At 46.9% G+C, this 15,479-nt stretch overlaps 1 protein-coding gene across 2 annotated transcripts in view; it reads right to left on the bottom strand.

Moving 5' to 3' along the window:
• Positions 1-15,479, bottom strand: part of LOC146869412 (solute carrier family 12 member 6-like) — an 815,412-nt gene that overhangs the window by 176,996 nt on the left and 622,937 nt on the right. For both annotated transcript variants that reach the window (XM_085599784.1, XM_085599788.1), the window contains exon 21: positions 4,188-4,295. In XM_085599784.1, the coding sequence (XP_085455910.1) occupies positions 4,188-4,295 (108 nt within the window). The remainder of the gene's footprint in view (positions 1-4,187; positions 4,296-15,479) is intronic.

The raw sequence follows: 15,479 nt of genomic DNA, 5'->3' as shown, positions 1-15,479 counted from the left end.
GTCGCTTACCGCGCTTCTTTGCACTTGGTTGGCACTCCTGCTTATTCTCGTGCCTCCCTCTGGCTCGCGTCTGCCACTGCCACGCTCTCTCGGTGTCCTGGAGTCTGTCCTGTGACCGCCTGGTGTTCCTGCCCCTGTAGGGCGTCGTCTCCTCCGGTTCTCCTGCTGTTGGGGGGCTTCCTCTCTCCTGGATGTCCTTCAGGGTCCTCTGCGTCCCGTCCTCGTCGCCACTGTAATGTTCTGCCTTCCCCCACAGTAAAGGACAGCAGCCAGTGCAAGATTTAACCTTTATTTATTTATTTAACACTTCTTACACCAAGAGCGCCGGGCAGTCGCCTCCGAACGCTTCGTTCGTCTCTTGCGCGTCTCGTGCTCCCTCGCGCATGCGCAGTCGTGCCCAATATGGCCACCACGCTAATGCGCGTGATGACGTAGTGCCCGGTCAGCTAGACCGCGACACTACAACAGCGAGGCATATGTTTTCAATTATCGTGCCAGTGTCTGAGCACGATAATTGAAAACAAATGGGCTTTGGTGCGCGTAACAGACACCAATAAGCCGTGGGCGGAGCAATGCGCCCGCCTTTGGCCTATTGCGTGCTCTGATGAAACAAAACACGCACTCAAAGCCCAATTACAGACCCCAAAACAGAAAACACGCACAAGCGTGTGCGATTCCAGGGTCTATTTCTGAACCCGGACAAAAGGACTCTCGCCTGCGGTCGCGAGACCTAAAAAAACACGTGATAGAAAATAGCTGAGGGGAATCCTTGCTCAGTGAATGGAAAAACAAAACTAACCTTACTTGCAGGGTAATTTAGGGTGACTATCACAGCTCTTAAAGTGGCACAGACAGTTTTGTATTCTTGTGTACATAACCACCATTCCATATTTTTTTTAACATACTTTGCCAGAGTGACACTTTCGGTTGAATGTACTTTACCTTAACCTTTTCAACGAACTGGATTAGGTTCTACAGTAAATAGATGAAATATTGCCTACCATGGCCCCATTTTCTTGTTTGCATGCTTTTAAAATTTGATATCACATACATAGATATTCCACCATTTATGAATATTAGAGTATACCAACACTGAGAACTATCATGCGAGTCCCAGAATTACATAAAAAAATACCACGTTTTTGTGGCATGCTTCATCACAGGCAAATTCTCCGCACCCAGGTAGGACAATACCGCCAGAGCGTACTCCACCTATACTGAACAAGGGAGTTCTTAGAAAAAGAGCTAATGGACAACAAGGGATCCCGAAAAAGCTAAAAAATACCTAGGTGTGCCCAGGCTATCACCTCTATCCTCGGGATCCCATGGTACATCTAAAAACTCACCCTAATTGGCAAATCTGAACTAAATGACTAAAACCATCTCTATTATGTCAACATGTTTTTGCCCATGCGTATCGCCAATCAGGTCGCGGGTATACATCAGGCCATAGGATCCCTTCTGGACTGGCCTAATCACCAATACAAGTGAGCAATAATATCAAGGTGAATGCTAACATGTATCTAAACTGTGCCTAGACTGATATAGATTTTTTATTTTTTTTATTTTACGGAGTTTTATATAACGCAAACTTGACCATCAGGTATATATAACATAGCACCAGTTTCATTACATGAGGACACATTCATTTTTGTTAGGCACGGGGAGATTAAGTGATTTGCTCAGAATCACAGGATGTTCAGCGTCATTGCTGAGACTCGAACCCAGTTACCCAGATTCGAGGCCGACCATCCTAGCCGTTAGGCCAACTTCTCTCGACTCACAGTAATAATATCATACTAAAAACCATTAATCCATTAGCGACGTACTCATGCATGGGAGGAGACTATGTCCTCTGTAGTCACACACTAATAAAGTGGAATATACTATTAATTAAAACAACCCGCTCAGAGCTGCAGCGGGGGCCCATGCCTTATTTTATTACGAATTATAAGAGCCAGATGTACAGGTCGTTCCTTGAAATGAAACCTGCTGGGTAATGGGCATAAATTTGTGTCCTAGTCGACATTTATCTACCCTGCGCCTTGAAAAACCCTGATGCTCAATATCCCTGGTACATACTATAGGAAGTTGTGTCTATACAACATACTGAGAAACCAAAAATAATTATCAGACTTCTGCAGGCTATTGAAAAAAATATTATTAAATTACTCCCAAATGACATTGCTCCCTGCAGATAATTATTGGTGTAGTGGGAGCCTTACGAGACTTCTCATGATTAGGGTTTCATATCTAATGAGGGGAGTATGGTCTCACCCCGCCAGGTGATACCATCTACTTCCGAAGGTCGTTGCCTCAACAGCCAACTCCTTGGAACCCACTTACTTCATCAAGATGTCCATTGTACTTCTTCATCTATCCAATACCCCACTCCCACGTTCACTCCCTTCAAGGCTAAATTGTTGATGGGAAAGCTTTAACGGGGGGCCATCTCCCAGATGTATTGCTCATTAGTTATTAATGTCCCAGAACACTTTTCCCAGGCTGCGACGGAAGTAGGAGGCCTGGGTGGGGGAGCTTGAGGATGCGGAATGGCGCATGGCTAGATTGCCCCTCCTCCTGGGAATTGGCTATTCCCACGCGGGGTGAGAGACGGGCTTTCTGCAGTTTCGGAACGCAAGTTTGTCCTTAACCAAAGGTTGCTTTGTTAGGGTTACTGGAGGACGTGGGTGGGTAGAGGATGGAACTAATTTTAGTGGGGTGGCAACATTCGTTGCCAATTGAGATATCATCCATAAATAGGTCTTCCATTCAACTTTGATGGCACAGTGGTGGAGCAGGGTTGACTAGTGTGCTCAGCAGTAACATCCTATGTACAAAGTCTGGGGATGCCCCAAAAGCATGAGAAGGTCTGGAGCAGGGGGTGGGCATACCGCGGACTGGATGAGAGAAATTACTGTCACTAGTGCTATGAATAATATTGTGCAGGCTTGATGGGAAGTTGTCTTATTTGGTTGTGTGGTAGGCAAATCAATAAAGTTGGTTATAAAAAAAACAAAAATTAAAATAAAAAAACAAAACCTACCTAAGTGTATATCGATCAATTCAATGTTGATATGCCTGCACAAACGCCATCGAGAATATATACAATTTCTTGAAATGTGCACCGTCTACTGTCCTAATGAGGAATATTGAAGCATTAATTTGATCTACATATGATAAAGATGTTCATATGCTAGAAAAGATAAATCAAATATGATCGTGTATAAGTAGTGTACATGAAAAAGTAAATGAAGTTGAGGAAAAAAGGAAGGGTGTAAACGAAGAAAAGTATATAATTCACATTAACATAACATTTTATGTCATTGTCCTTTGTGTCTACACAGAGACCTCTGAAGACATTTTCCAAGCATAAAGAAACAAATAAGATCCAAATGATCTGTTACCTATGGGGGAACTCATCAAGTCACACACTACTATATGTTGCTTAAAAGAAGGGAATAATTTGCCATTTATAAAAAGATGCCTTTAGTTCAGTAGATAGCTAACTCCTCATAGGCTGGGAAACCCAGCTTTGATTACTACAAAAAACAGTTTTTATCCAGAAAAACACCCTTCTAAGCCATAACAGTGGCTATGTTAGGAAAGAAAACAAAGAAAAGTCTGGACTGGCTGGGGTTAAAAGTCAACCTTGTCTCTGCGAAAAAATGTTCTAGGAGGAAATCTATTGTCCAGTCATCATAAGTAGAATCCCTTTTTATTTAGCACCGCAAAACATTTTTAAATAGGCCCATATTCATCACGAAAATGTCATTCAGTCTTAAAGATGACATGGGAGAAAATAGCTAATTACAATACACTTGTTCAGGAATTATGTAATACAATAGAATAACATATATTTAAACATGCTATATTTAAAATATTTTAATATTTACCTTGAAAGAAAAAAAGTGTTTAAATACTAAAGTGGGTTTATTCAGTTTTTCGAATTAATGAAGGCCATAATAATAACTGTTATGGATATATTAATTGGTAAAATGAAGAATGTTTTGTTTACCTTTTTGAAAAACTACGACAGGGGTTGCAGAGCATGTTTTTACTTTACTAGGGATCCCCACTTTATAGGTATCACAATTTTGAATCCTGGATGAAAGAATAATTTGATGAGAACTGCTGTTGACTCAGCCCTAGATAAGGCACATTAAATGAAGAAAGGACATGCTTACCTCTCTTTCCCGGTCAGACTTGGACAGGCGCATCTGTCTCAGCATCTGAGACCTCTGCTCCATCATCAGAGTGCGCTCATAGGTGTATGCTGAGATGTCACTGTCATGCTGTAGGAAATACACAGATGGGTGGGGAGGAGTTTAGTAAACTGACACATAGCAGAAATGTCACAAGACAGACATATCCAACCTAACATATAACATGAGGAGAGGATGATCAGGATACCTGTGGCACTAATTGTCCGGTCATATTTTCAGTAGATTATATCACCATTTAGAACCCGAATCATCAGGCTTTGGACCTCACATCACTTTAAGAACTACTACATTCCAGAGCGCCACTTCCATGTATTCAAAAACCTACATTAGAACATCTCTATAAAGGAAATGGCTATATATGCTAGTCTTAATTGTCTTTCAAGATTGGGAGTGATCAAAGGAACTAGTCCTCATTTCACCTGTAAAGGGCACAGTCTTGCGAGTGTTTCTGTCCCGGGTGTTCTATCATCACTTCAGCGACAGGCAGTAATATACATTACAGTTCCATGCAGTACTGACTTAGCAGGTATAATCTTTGCATGCATGAGGAAAGAAAGATACATAAATATTCATTTACTCAAACATTTCCGAAAACGCTCACTGCTTCCAGAAATCAAACCAGAACCACAGGGAAACTGTCGAACATCATCCGCTGAGAGTGCGCTGTGGAGGCCTTTCAGGAGCGATCAAGAGATTATGAGGCAAATAACCTTTAACACGGCCTTTGAAAAGCAGCGTAGTCAAGTAGAGAGCACAAGCTGGAACAATGTGTTTGCATCGCTGGGACTTTATTATGGGAGTCGGGACACAGTCCCACTTTGCGCAGGTGCAAGTACAAACGGGAGTGAAGGATCATGCATGTACACAATGCCCAACGTATGCAGTTTCACCCACTGCTGCGTATGTGCATGTTTGGAACAAATTATTCTTCATCATTTTACCCGCACGTGTCTAGGATCGTTTCCAGGACCATAGCCCAGGGTAGGGGACATTCAGCATGTCTATCACGGGCAAGTAGCCTGGCATTGCAAAATGGGCAGATACACAAAGGGGCTGGGAATTCCGGTGCCCACTGCAAGTCCTTACTGCACTTATGATAGAACAGATGGCAAGACATCCAACAGTTTGGCCTGCAACAGGTTCCTATTTCGGGAGTCACACCAAGGCACAAGCTTGTCCCAGCGTTGGGCATAAACAAACTTTGTCCAAGGACACCTGGCTTTTAGGATAATACCCAAAACGATACAAGTAAAATCAAATGCAGTCAACTGCCACCTCTGAATCTCGACACACATGTGTAGAATGTGCACCCTACTCTGCTGCTGTGACAGAAGATCTGCCTGAAGCTGCAGCCTGATGGGAGACAAATGTTCATGCCCAGACGTTCAGGGTACCACTATTTCCTATCCCAATACGGGGCCACTAAAATGCCTTGGGCACGGTCGTTCTTGAACTTCTTCAGAACTAGCAGCAGGAAGGCATGCAGGAGTCCCATCCTCCTCTCTAGAGGGAATGAGTCTCCTAACGAGATCATTTGTGGGAACTCTGGCTTGCAAAAGTGTTAACATACATTCTCAGCAGTGGCAAAGAGATTGGGCAGGGCTCTCCGAGATTGCTAGATGTCCTGTGCCACCTTTGGGTGCCAAATGCAAAAAGAACTATTGATGGACAGAATGCATAACAATGTCATACATTCACCCCAGTACAGAGATCTGGACCTAAATCCATCGTTTTTTTGCTCACCATGCCATTCCAGTTTGGACCCAGCCATATGCAAATCAGTCTTGACGCTTTGCCCAATGGGAACAGTCCAGCCCGAACTGCCAGGCCAGGTCCTCCCTGGACTGGAAACAAGCATCCTAGGACCGGTTTCGGGATTTCACCCCTCTTCAGCCAGGCTATCTTGATTCCAGTGGCATGGAGAGCACGGGACTCACGTCTGAGCATACCTCAACATCATCCCCTTTGGTATCGCTTTGTTCGCCCTAAGTTGGCAGGGTATGCCCAGACGTGGGTCCCTTGCTCACTTTAATACTGGATTCAAGATAGCCTGGCTGATGAGGGTATGAACCCGAAACCGGTCCCAGGATGCGTGTTTCCGGTCCAGGGAAGACATGGCTTGGCAGTTCAGGCTGGACTGTTCCCATGAGGCACAGGGTCAGACTGATTTGCATATGGCCATGTCTGAACTGGGGTGGTGGAGTGAGCTAAAGAATGATGATGGATTAAACCAAGATCAATTGACTGGGGGTGAGTGTTTGATTTGCTCAAACGCTCCGTCCATCATCCTCTTTGGTATCGCCACCTTTGGGTGCACCTGCCACTAGTGATCTGATAGGCAGCACCAGCTGTGTTCATCAATCCTGGTGTTTAAAATTACCACTAGGTGGTGTGTGATCAAGGAAATGTCCTGATAATTCAGCCAGTTCCAGAGGTGCAAGGCCTTCTGGCACAGGGCCCAGGATCCACTTTGTCCTGTGTGTTGTAATACCACATGGCAGTGGTGTTTTCCATGAGAAACTGCACCAGCTTTCCCTTTATGGATGGCAGGAAGTCCTTCAAAACCAAGCAGATTGCCTGTAACTCGAACAGGTTGATGTGGAGAAGGGTCTCCGCAGGAGACCAGAGTCATCTGATCTCCACCTTTCCCAGATGACCGCCTCAACCTAGCAGAAATGGATCTGTCACTACCATCAGCTCTGGGTGAGGTAGTGAAAGGGGCCTGCTGCTGGCCCAACTGCGACCGAGCAGCCACCACTGCAGATTTTCTGCAGTTTCCGTTGAAACCTGTATGGGATCTAATAGGTTCCCTTAGTGCTGGGCCCAATGAGACCTTTGATCCCACTGGAGACCCCCATAAAACATATGGTATGGTGGACAAGCAGGATGCAAGAGGCCAATAGTCCAATAAACCTCAAAAGAATCTTCACTGAGACCCAGGACCGAGGCTGAAATGTCAGGATCAATGGCTGAATGCCCTGGACGCTCAGGTCCAGAGGGAAGTCCTGGTAGCAGATCATATCGAGGATGACTTAGATTAAAGGGAGCCTCTGTAAAGGAGTCAGGTGACACTTCGGCACATCGATAGTGAACCCAAACAATGTGAGGAGGTTCACAGTCCTCTGGAGTTAATCCACAACTGACTGTGGCAAACCCACCTTTTGTGTAAGCAAAGACAGGCACACCAGACCTCTTAAGGTATGCTGCAACAATCACAATCACCTCCGTGAACACCGGATGGGGCACTGGAGATGCTGAAAGAGAGCATTGGAAAGTGAAAATGCTTGTAGCTCACCTTGAACCGCATGTAGCACATCTGTGGACCTGCAGGACAGAAACATAGAATTAGGCGTCCTGGAGGTCCAACACTACCAAACAGTCTCCTGGATCCAGGGTAGACAGAAACTGACCCAAGGTGAGCATTATTAACGTGTCTCTACAGCAAGAAACTGAGATATCAGATCTAAAATAGTAACATTTTCCAACACTGGGACTCTCTAGGGTCCAAAAAAAGCTTGAACTTCCTGGAGCTAAATGGGCAAGCCCTCCTCTAAAAACTGGTCTAATGTAGGCGGAAGATACGGGACGTAATCTTGTTGAAATGATATGCAGGCCCAGTTGTTGGATGCTATGGCCTGTAACCCATTGAGAAAATGTCAAGTTCTGCCTCCCACAGGGTGGTTGTGTGCCCTTATGGACAAACTAAATCAGCTCGGCAACTGTTGCCAGAGAGGTAGGGAACTGAGGCTCACTGTCCTTGTAGGCCCGGACGATGTCTATGAATCCTGTACCCTAACTTTGAAAGGACTGAGGTACCTGCTAATGGCATCATGGGCCATAATGTTGCCTATATGAACAGCCCCTGGCAATGCCTCGAAGGCGAGGAACTGTTGAGAATACTGCCTTGTGGGTGTTGAGAGGCTGAGGGAGTGCACTGTGGTTCTGCTTCCTTTTAAGCGATCTAGGGTGGAACTGGCCTTCTCACCAAACAAGCTAAACCCATAAAAAGACATATCCATGAGTGACACCTGGATGTCATCCAAGAAGTGCATGGAATCCAAAACACCACATCAAACCGGATTGGTCTGCCTAAACATTCAGTCATATCCAGGTCTAACCATATGACATATTATGCTGCCTCCTGGCCATCTTGAATGGTTTGTGCCAAGCTGGCGTGGAATTCCGCTGGAACTGCCGGCAAGATTTCTACAACTATGTCTTGTAAAGCATGGGAGTACCTACCTAGCAAGCAGCTTGTGTTGACTGACAGAAGGGCACAGCTAGCTGAGGAGAACACTTGTTTCCCTAATGCCTCAATTCCCTTTGACTCTCTCTCTCGCAGGTGGTAGGTGCCTGAGGTGGGGTCATAGGGAACAAGTTTGGATTAATCCAGTTAGTGGAACCCTGAACTGCCACGCTTTGTGGAGTAGGGTGTTACATCAGAAAAAAGAAAAAGGGTGGGGGATAGGGAATGAGTATGAATACATCCTCCTAAACAGAATCACCAGGCTTTCCAGAGTAGGGTGTTCCGTCAAAAAAATCAGGGTTACCCAGGGCAGGTCTGTGGGGTTGTGCTACCTATCTAGTTAAAGGTGGGCAGGACTAAGTTTTAGCCCAGGTGCCTACGAGATTGTCAGTCAGGGCTTCGCTGAATAACAACCAGTAATAGGACGAGGTCTGGAAAACGTAAGTGAGAAGAACAAGTTACTTACCTTCGGTAACGCTTTTTCTGGTGGATACAGTATCTGCCTGTGGATTCCTCACCTTGTGAATATCCCCTGCGCCAGCAACATTCGGAAACTTTTGTAGCACTCCACGCCGATGAGGTCGAAGACGACGTCACAGAGACACGGCTCCACTCGCGACTCCGCTGAAGTCACCGGATCCATAAGAAGACCTCGTTGGCGTGATGACGTCAGTTCCGCCCTTTTTTCCGTGCCTTCGAGGCACACGGACGGACTGACAGCAATATATACACAGTATACACAGTACATAATATACAAAGCAACACACACAGTGTGGCGATAACATAGGAAGACAAAAGAAATAACACACTGCCTTTGACAGTAACAAATAAATTTTAAAACACCATAATTAGAATTGTAGGTATACAAGGGTGGACAACGGGGAGGCGGGTGGGTCAGTGAGGAATCCACAGGCAGATACTGTATCCAACAGAAAAAGCGTTACCGAAGGTAAGTAACTTGTTCTTCTGATGGATACATCTGCAAAGTGTCCGTCCCTCCTCACCTCGGAATCCAAGCAGTAATGCTTCGCGAAAGAGTGGAGGGAGGCCCAAGTTGCCGCCCTACAAATGCCCTCCACAGGAACACCTCTTTTAAAAACCTGGCTGTTTAATCAATAATTTGCTTTCTTATTGTTCTGTTCCTGTCAGTTTTTAGCGCTGGGAAACCCTAGGAGGGTAGCTGTGCGCTCTACAAAATTACTTTAACATAACATAACCTCTAGACAAGGCAGATGTAGAAGACTTAGCCCTGGTAGAAAGAGCCCTTATACCCGCTGGAGGTTCCTTAACGGCCAAAGAGTAACATATCTTGATGCACAAGATAATCCATCTGGAAAGGGTGCGCTTGTGCACCGCTCTGCCTTTCCTGCAGCCAACATAGCTGTAGGAAGGTGGAATCTGACTAATGGTTGCCCCCAACATTTTGCCTGGTATTTGAGTGGTTTTTGACTAGTCTGGCTGGGATCCTGCTATCCAGGACCCCAGCCTATCTGCTTTCTCCTTAAAACTGATGTGAGTATCCTAGGTACAAAACCAATTGGATGCTGAGGGTGCCCTGACAGTCCCTTGTAGATGGTACCCAGGGCATGGGTCCCTCAGTAGGCCTACCAGGGCTGCAGCACTTATTGTGCCACCCTGGGACAGCCATACAAACTGACACCACCAGACCACTACTGTAGTCTGGGTAAGGTGGTGCTAGCACCCCTTACAGGGATATAGGTACCCTATATCCCACCCCATTACAACACATGTCAGTCAGTCAGTCAAAGCTTTTATTTCGGTAAAATACCATAAAAAGACATAAATACATATATACATTTAAAACATGATTAAATAACATTTGTGTAGAGTGTAAGAGACATTAAGACAATTTCCATAGGACATACGCAATAAAAACGTGAACTTTTCCATGAAGAGAAAAATGTTAAAATTAATCCAGGGCCAAAGATATACACATTATACCTCAAAGTACTATGATGAAGATAAAGATAATACTGAATCAGAAAGATGAGCGACAGAAGACAAAAATTTGGACCTTGCAAACCACATTGAGAGAAGGAATTTAGCCATTGCAAACACTATCAAAGGGGTGGTATCATATTTCAGAATTCTGAACACCTCCTTGTAGTTCCTGAGACCCCTAGACTTACATAACTGGATAATCCACTTTTTCCTTGCAATAGTATATAAGGGGCAAAAGAGAACAACATGTAGCTCTGTTTCACAGATAGCAGAACATAGGGGACACGAGCTAACGGGATCTACAACATTGCACCATCTGTGAGTGAGATCTCTCAACGGTAGCGAACCGTGTCTGAACTGGATGTAAAGTTTCTTTGCCAAAGGTGGTTGGATAGCGTCCAGGAAAACTTCAAACTGGGGACTACACTTAATATCCAGAAAGGTGTCAGTAAGCCTACCCAGGGAGGATTGGAGTAGGATACCCTTCCTATAAGATTTTAAAACCTCCCGCAATGAATTCTTCGAGAGTGAGCGGCAGGTCGCTTCCGGGGCGGACCATAAATTCCTCATCCCAATTAGGTTACAAAGGTTCTTTATGTAGGCAAGCCAAGGGATCTTATCCGATTTTCCCCTTGCCATAATGTCACCAAGATCGTACCTGTAGCTTGCCAACTCGGGCGTTGACCAAAGACGCCTCCAGAACTGAAGAGGACGGTTCCGGGCAATCTCCTCTATGGGAACCAGACCCAGATCCCATCTCAGAGGAATTAATGGGGTGCTGACAGGTAGTTTCAACAATCTCCTGATAAAAGAATTCTCAATAGATGAGAGGGAAGCGGGGGGAGAATATCCCCATAATTCAGCACCGTAAAGTGCTCCTCCTCTGGCTTGGGATTTATAGATTTCCATGGGGGGGCCCAAAGGTTTAAAAGAGGAGTTATTAAACACCTTCAGGATTCCCCCCACTGATTGGGCTAATCTCAAATTTGCCTTCGCCAAATGGGACCCCCAATTCATTTTATCATTAAGGGTCACCCCCAAATACTCAAACGTGGCAACCCTATCCAACTCAACCTCTCCCAGTTTAGGATGGGGGCAATTAGATGAATTAGAACCGAAGACCATAAATTTGGTCTTCGAAAGATTCAGTTCCAGGTCCCTGATTTTACAAAAGGAGCAAAAGGCCTCTAATGTACGCTGGATGCCCATGTAAGATTGGGATAACAGGAGCGTATCATCAGCGAACATTAGGGCCGGGACCTTACGCCCCGCCAGTACAGGGGAGTCCAGGTTAGCGGAGCGCAGTAGATACTCGATCAGCCCATTGATGAAAAGGGAGAAAAGGGTGGGGGCCAGGACACAGCCCTGCCTCACACCCTTCTCTACCGGAAATGGCCCAGAGATTTCCCCGCATCTCCCAAATCTCACCCTTGCGTAGGTGCCTAGGTGAAGGCGTTTGAATAAATGGCAAAGGTAGGGGGGGGCACCCATCTCTAGCAAGAGGGCCCAGAGTTTTTCCCTTTGCACCATATCAAAAGCGGACCGGAGGTCCACAAAGATCAAAAACAAATTACCAGCACCCATGCTGACTGTTTTCCAATAAATCAAGAGTAATCTAAATAATTGATCAATAGTAGAAACCTTGGCTCGGAACCCCGCCTGGAGGGAGGTTAAAATTTGTTGATCCTCCATCCAGAACTGCAGTCTGGATAAGAGGACTCGGGCGAACAGCTTCTGTAAAACATCAATCAGGCTTATGGGGCGGTAGTTGGCTGGATCCAGTGGGGAAGATTTTTTGTGGATGGGTATAATTTCTGCACCCAGCCAGGTGTCCGGGATTCTAAGGCCCTGCAAAATAGCATTAAAATATACACATATATAAGGGGCCCAGATTTTTACATCACTTCTGTAGAGATCACCGGGGATCTTGTCAAGCCCCGGAGCTTTCCCTACTGATAGGGAATTGAGGGCCAATTCTATTTCTGGGATAGAAAAGAGACTAGTCTCAATTTCTTCCTGACACAACAGGTCCGTAGCAATATCAGTCCGTGACAAGCCTGCATCGGTGCCACCCGGGGGGTTAGTGACCGAGAAGAGGGGTTGGAAATGGGCGAGCCAGACCTCCTCGCTGAGATTGGGAATAATTGCTGGGGGACTGGCAACCGTGCCCGTTCGGACAATGTTCCAAAACGCCCTCGAGTCACGGTCTACTAAAGCTTGGAGTAAATTTTGCCACCTTAGATCCTCCCACTCGGCTTTTGCTTCCTTGATCAGGTTTTTATAGGTGGCCCTAGCCGCCCGGATACTATATGGGGTACCCTCCTTTACTTCTTTTAACAGGGCAGACTTAGCCTGCCTACAGGTACCATTGAACCAGTGCTCGGGCCTAGAAGGCCTTGGCTTTGAGACAGTAGGGTTGTAGAAGAAGCTAGCCAAACTGCCAAGGAGATCCTTGTGGATGGTCTGGAGATCGAAAAGGCGGGACTGCGGGATGTCCCCGGCAGGACTCAGGAGGTGGGAGACTGCTTCCAAGGAGCGGAACACAGTGCTATATATCTCAGCAAGCTTTAGGTCATCAGACGCTACCCTTTCCCACCTGATCCTTCTGCCACCTGCCACTAGAACCAGATTCTCGCTATGTAATGGAGATTGGGGCCTAGAAAATTCACTACCACCTAACTTGTTAATCAATTCCAGAGACAGTAGGTTGTGATCGCTATCGACCCGTGGAATAATAGAAAAGGCGGCCAAGTGGCACCAAAATTCCACGTTCACCAAAACATAGTCGATGGTCGAACAGCTCCCAGCTCTGTTAAAGGTGAAAGACCCCGGCACGTCCGGGCAGAGTCTACCATTGCAGGCCCGCAAGGAGTGTGCGATGGTGAGCCTATTAATCTCAAGGGCTAGAGGGGAAAGGCGTTTGGCCGGATAGGAGATAAGGTCTGGGATTAGATCGGTTTCATCCTCATCACAGGTGGGAGAGGGGATCCCAAGGAGGGGTTCGAAGTGGCAATTGAGATCTGCGCCAATTAGTTTATGGGACGCAGGTGGAAGAGAATGTAAAACATCTTCCAGGGCTCCCAGGATCGACAGACCCAACTGAACCGGCTGGGGGCGCAAGTACACATTTATTACTACTAGCGAGTAGCTAGCAGGGAAAGTGAGTAGCAGGCATAGGATGTCAGGGGACTTAGGATCCAGTAACTTTACTGAGCACCCCAGGTGTGTTGCAACCCATACTACTAGCCCCCCTGAAGGTCTTCCTCTCGTCCCCTGGACTGCTGGGGCCGAAAACGATGCATAACCCACCCTCCGTGGTGTAGACCGTAGCCAGGTTTCTTGGAATATGCAGATGTCATATTTGTCCATTAGCTCTCCCCACTCAGGATCAGAGAGCTTGGACTCCAGACCGGCCACATTCCAAGACCCAACTAATGGTCTCCGGATAGGTATTCGGGGGGGGCTATCAACCGGAGAGGGGGAAGAGGGGGGGCTGTGGGAAGCAGAATGCACAAGGGGGTTCAACACTAAACAACCCACTGTGGCGCTGGGGGACAGAAATGAGGGAGAAGGGGGCCCAGGGCCACTCTCCGTGCCAAGAGCTACCGAGGACACAGCCAACATCGTATCGGAGACATCCCCATCCTGGGTCCCTCCCACGGGCATAAACCCTCCCTTACTAGGACTCAGAGGTGGTGGTCAGTCCACCGCATTAAGCACACCGAAACGGTTTCCAACCGGGATGTTAAAGAAGGAATTATGTGGGGCCTGGTGGAAGTATGGTAGATCAACTGGGTCCAGAGTATTGGGGATGGAATAAAAATACCCCAAATGCGATGCCTCAATGGCTCCCCTTCTATGGTGCCCTCCCTGCTCCAGTATGTGACCTACTACTCTGGGGTCCCTAAAGTTAATCAGGACACAGTCCCCCCCTATGTCCTTTGGGCGGGTCCCCAGCCAGTTAACCCTCCGAACATGAAGAATCTCCCCTCTCCCTGCTCCCTTCAATGGTCTATTTTTGGACACATGTACTCTCATGGGTCAGCCCTATGGCAGGCCTTGCTAATCCTACAAGGCAGGGTGCTGAGGTATGTGTGAGGGGGGACCCCTACATGAGTAGGGCCTCCCTGCAACCTTCGTAAAATCATTGCTGGGTTGTTTGTAGTGTAGCCATACCATATACTCTTAACCGCATTATAAGTCTATCGCGATAACGCGATAGCTTGAGAATGGCTACACAGAACCATATCGTGTTTGGTGTCAAACATGTGGGAATCATACCCCCAGTCCAGCCATGGGCATGAGGGTACGATTCCCCCCTGCTAGAGGGACGATATGGGAAAAGCGGCAGAATTTAGACACCAATTTAAAAGTGCACATGTAGTACAAAATGGCTACTACCCGCCACCCACACGACTCGGGCTGGCTGTTGCTGGGGAAAACCCCAGCCTCGCCAGCTGGACAATAGGGCTCCTGTGGCAGGGAGGTGCTAGCATCTCCCCAGACAGGATAATGTGGATTGGAACAGGGTGGGTGCACCAAATGTCCTTTCAGAGTTGCACGTAGGCAGCTGCAGAGCCTTCATTCTGCATACACCGCTTGGAACCGGTTCAGGGGCATCCTGCCCCTCGCCCAGGCGGGAAACACACAAAGGGGAGAGGGTGTAGCCACCCTTTCCCACCTCACCACTCATTGGTGGACACTACTCTGGACACTCCCCTAATCTTGGGGATAAAGGTGAATAACGTGGCCCCAGAGCCTCAGATTAATCTTGAACTTTACAGTCTTGACCTTCGACTTGCTGCTGCCCAGCTGATGGAAGAAATCTCCCTTGGGATAAAGGAGTTATCCCCCTGCTTGGCAGGCACCTGAAACACTGCAAGTGACCCGGTTGGAACCTCGCTGCTCCTACGGACTTCGACGACTTCCAGCACCCTTGAGGTGGGTTTCCAGCGCATCCCAGAGGCCAGTGAGTGTGCTCAACGAGTTTGGGCACCGTAGACCGCGAGGGTGCCGAGATCCCCAATACCCCAGGACACCGGCCA

The sequence above is a fragment of the Triturus cristatus genome, chromosome 1_1 (assembly GCF_964204655.1).
Source record: "Triturus cristatus chromosome 1_1, aTriCri1.1, whole genome shotgun sequence".
In the NCBI taxonomy this organism is placed as follows: Eukaryota; Metazoa; Chordata; class Amphibia; order Caudata; family Salamandridae; genus Triturus; species Triturus cristatus.
This window is presented reverse-complemented; position numbering and strand designations above follow the sequence as displayed.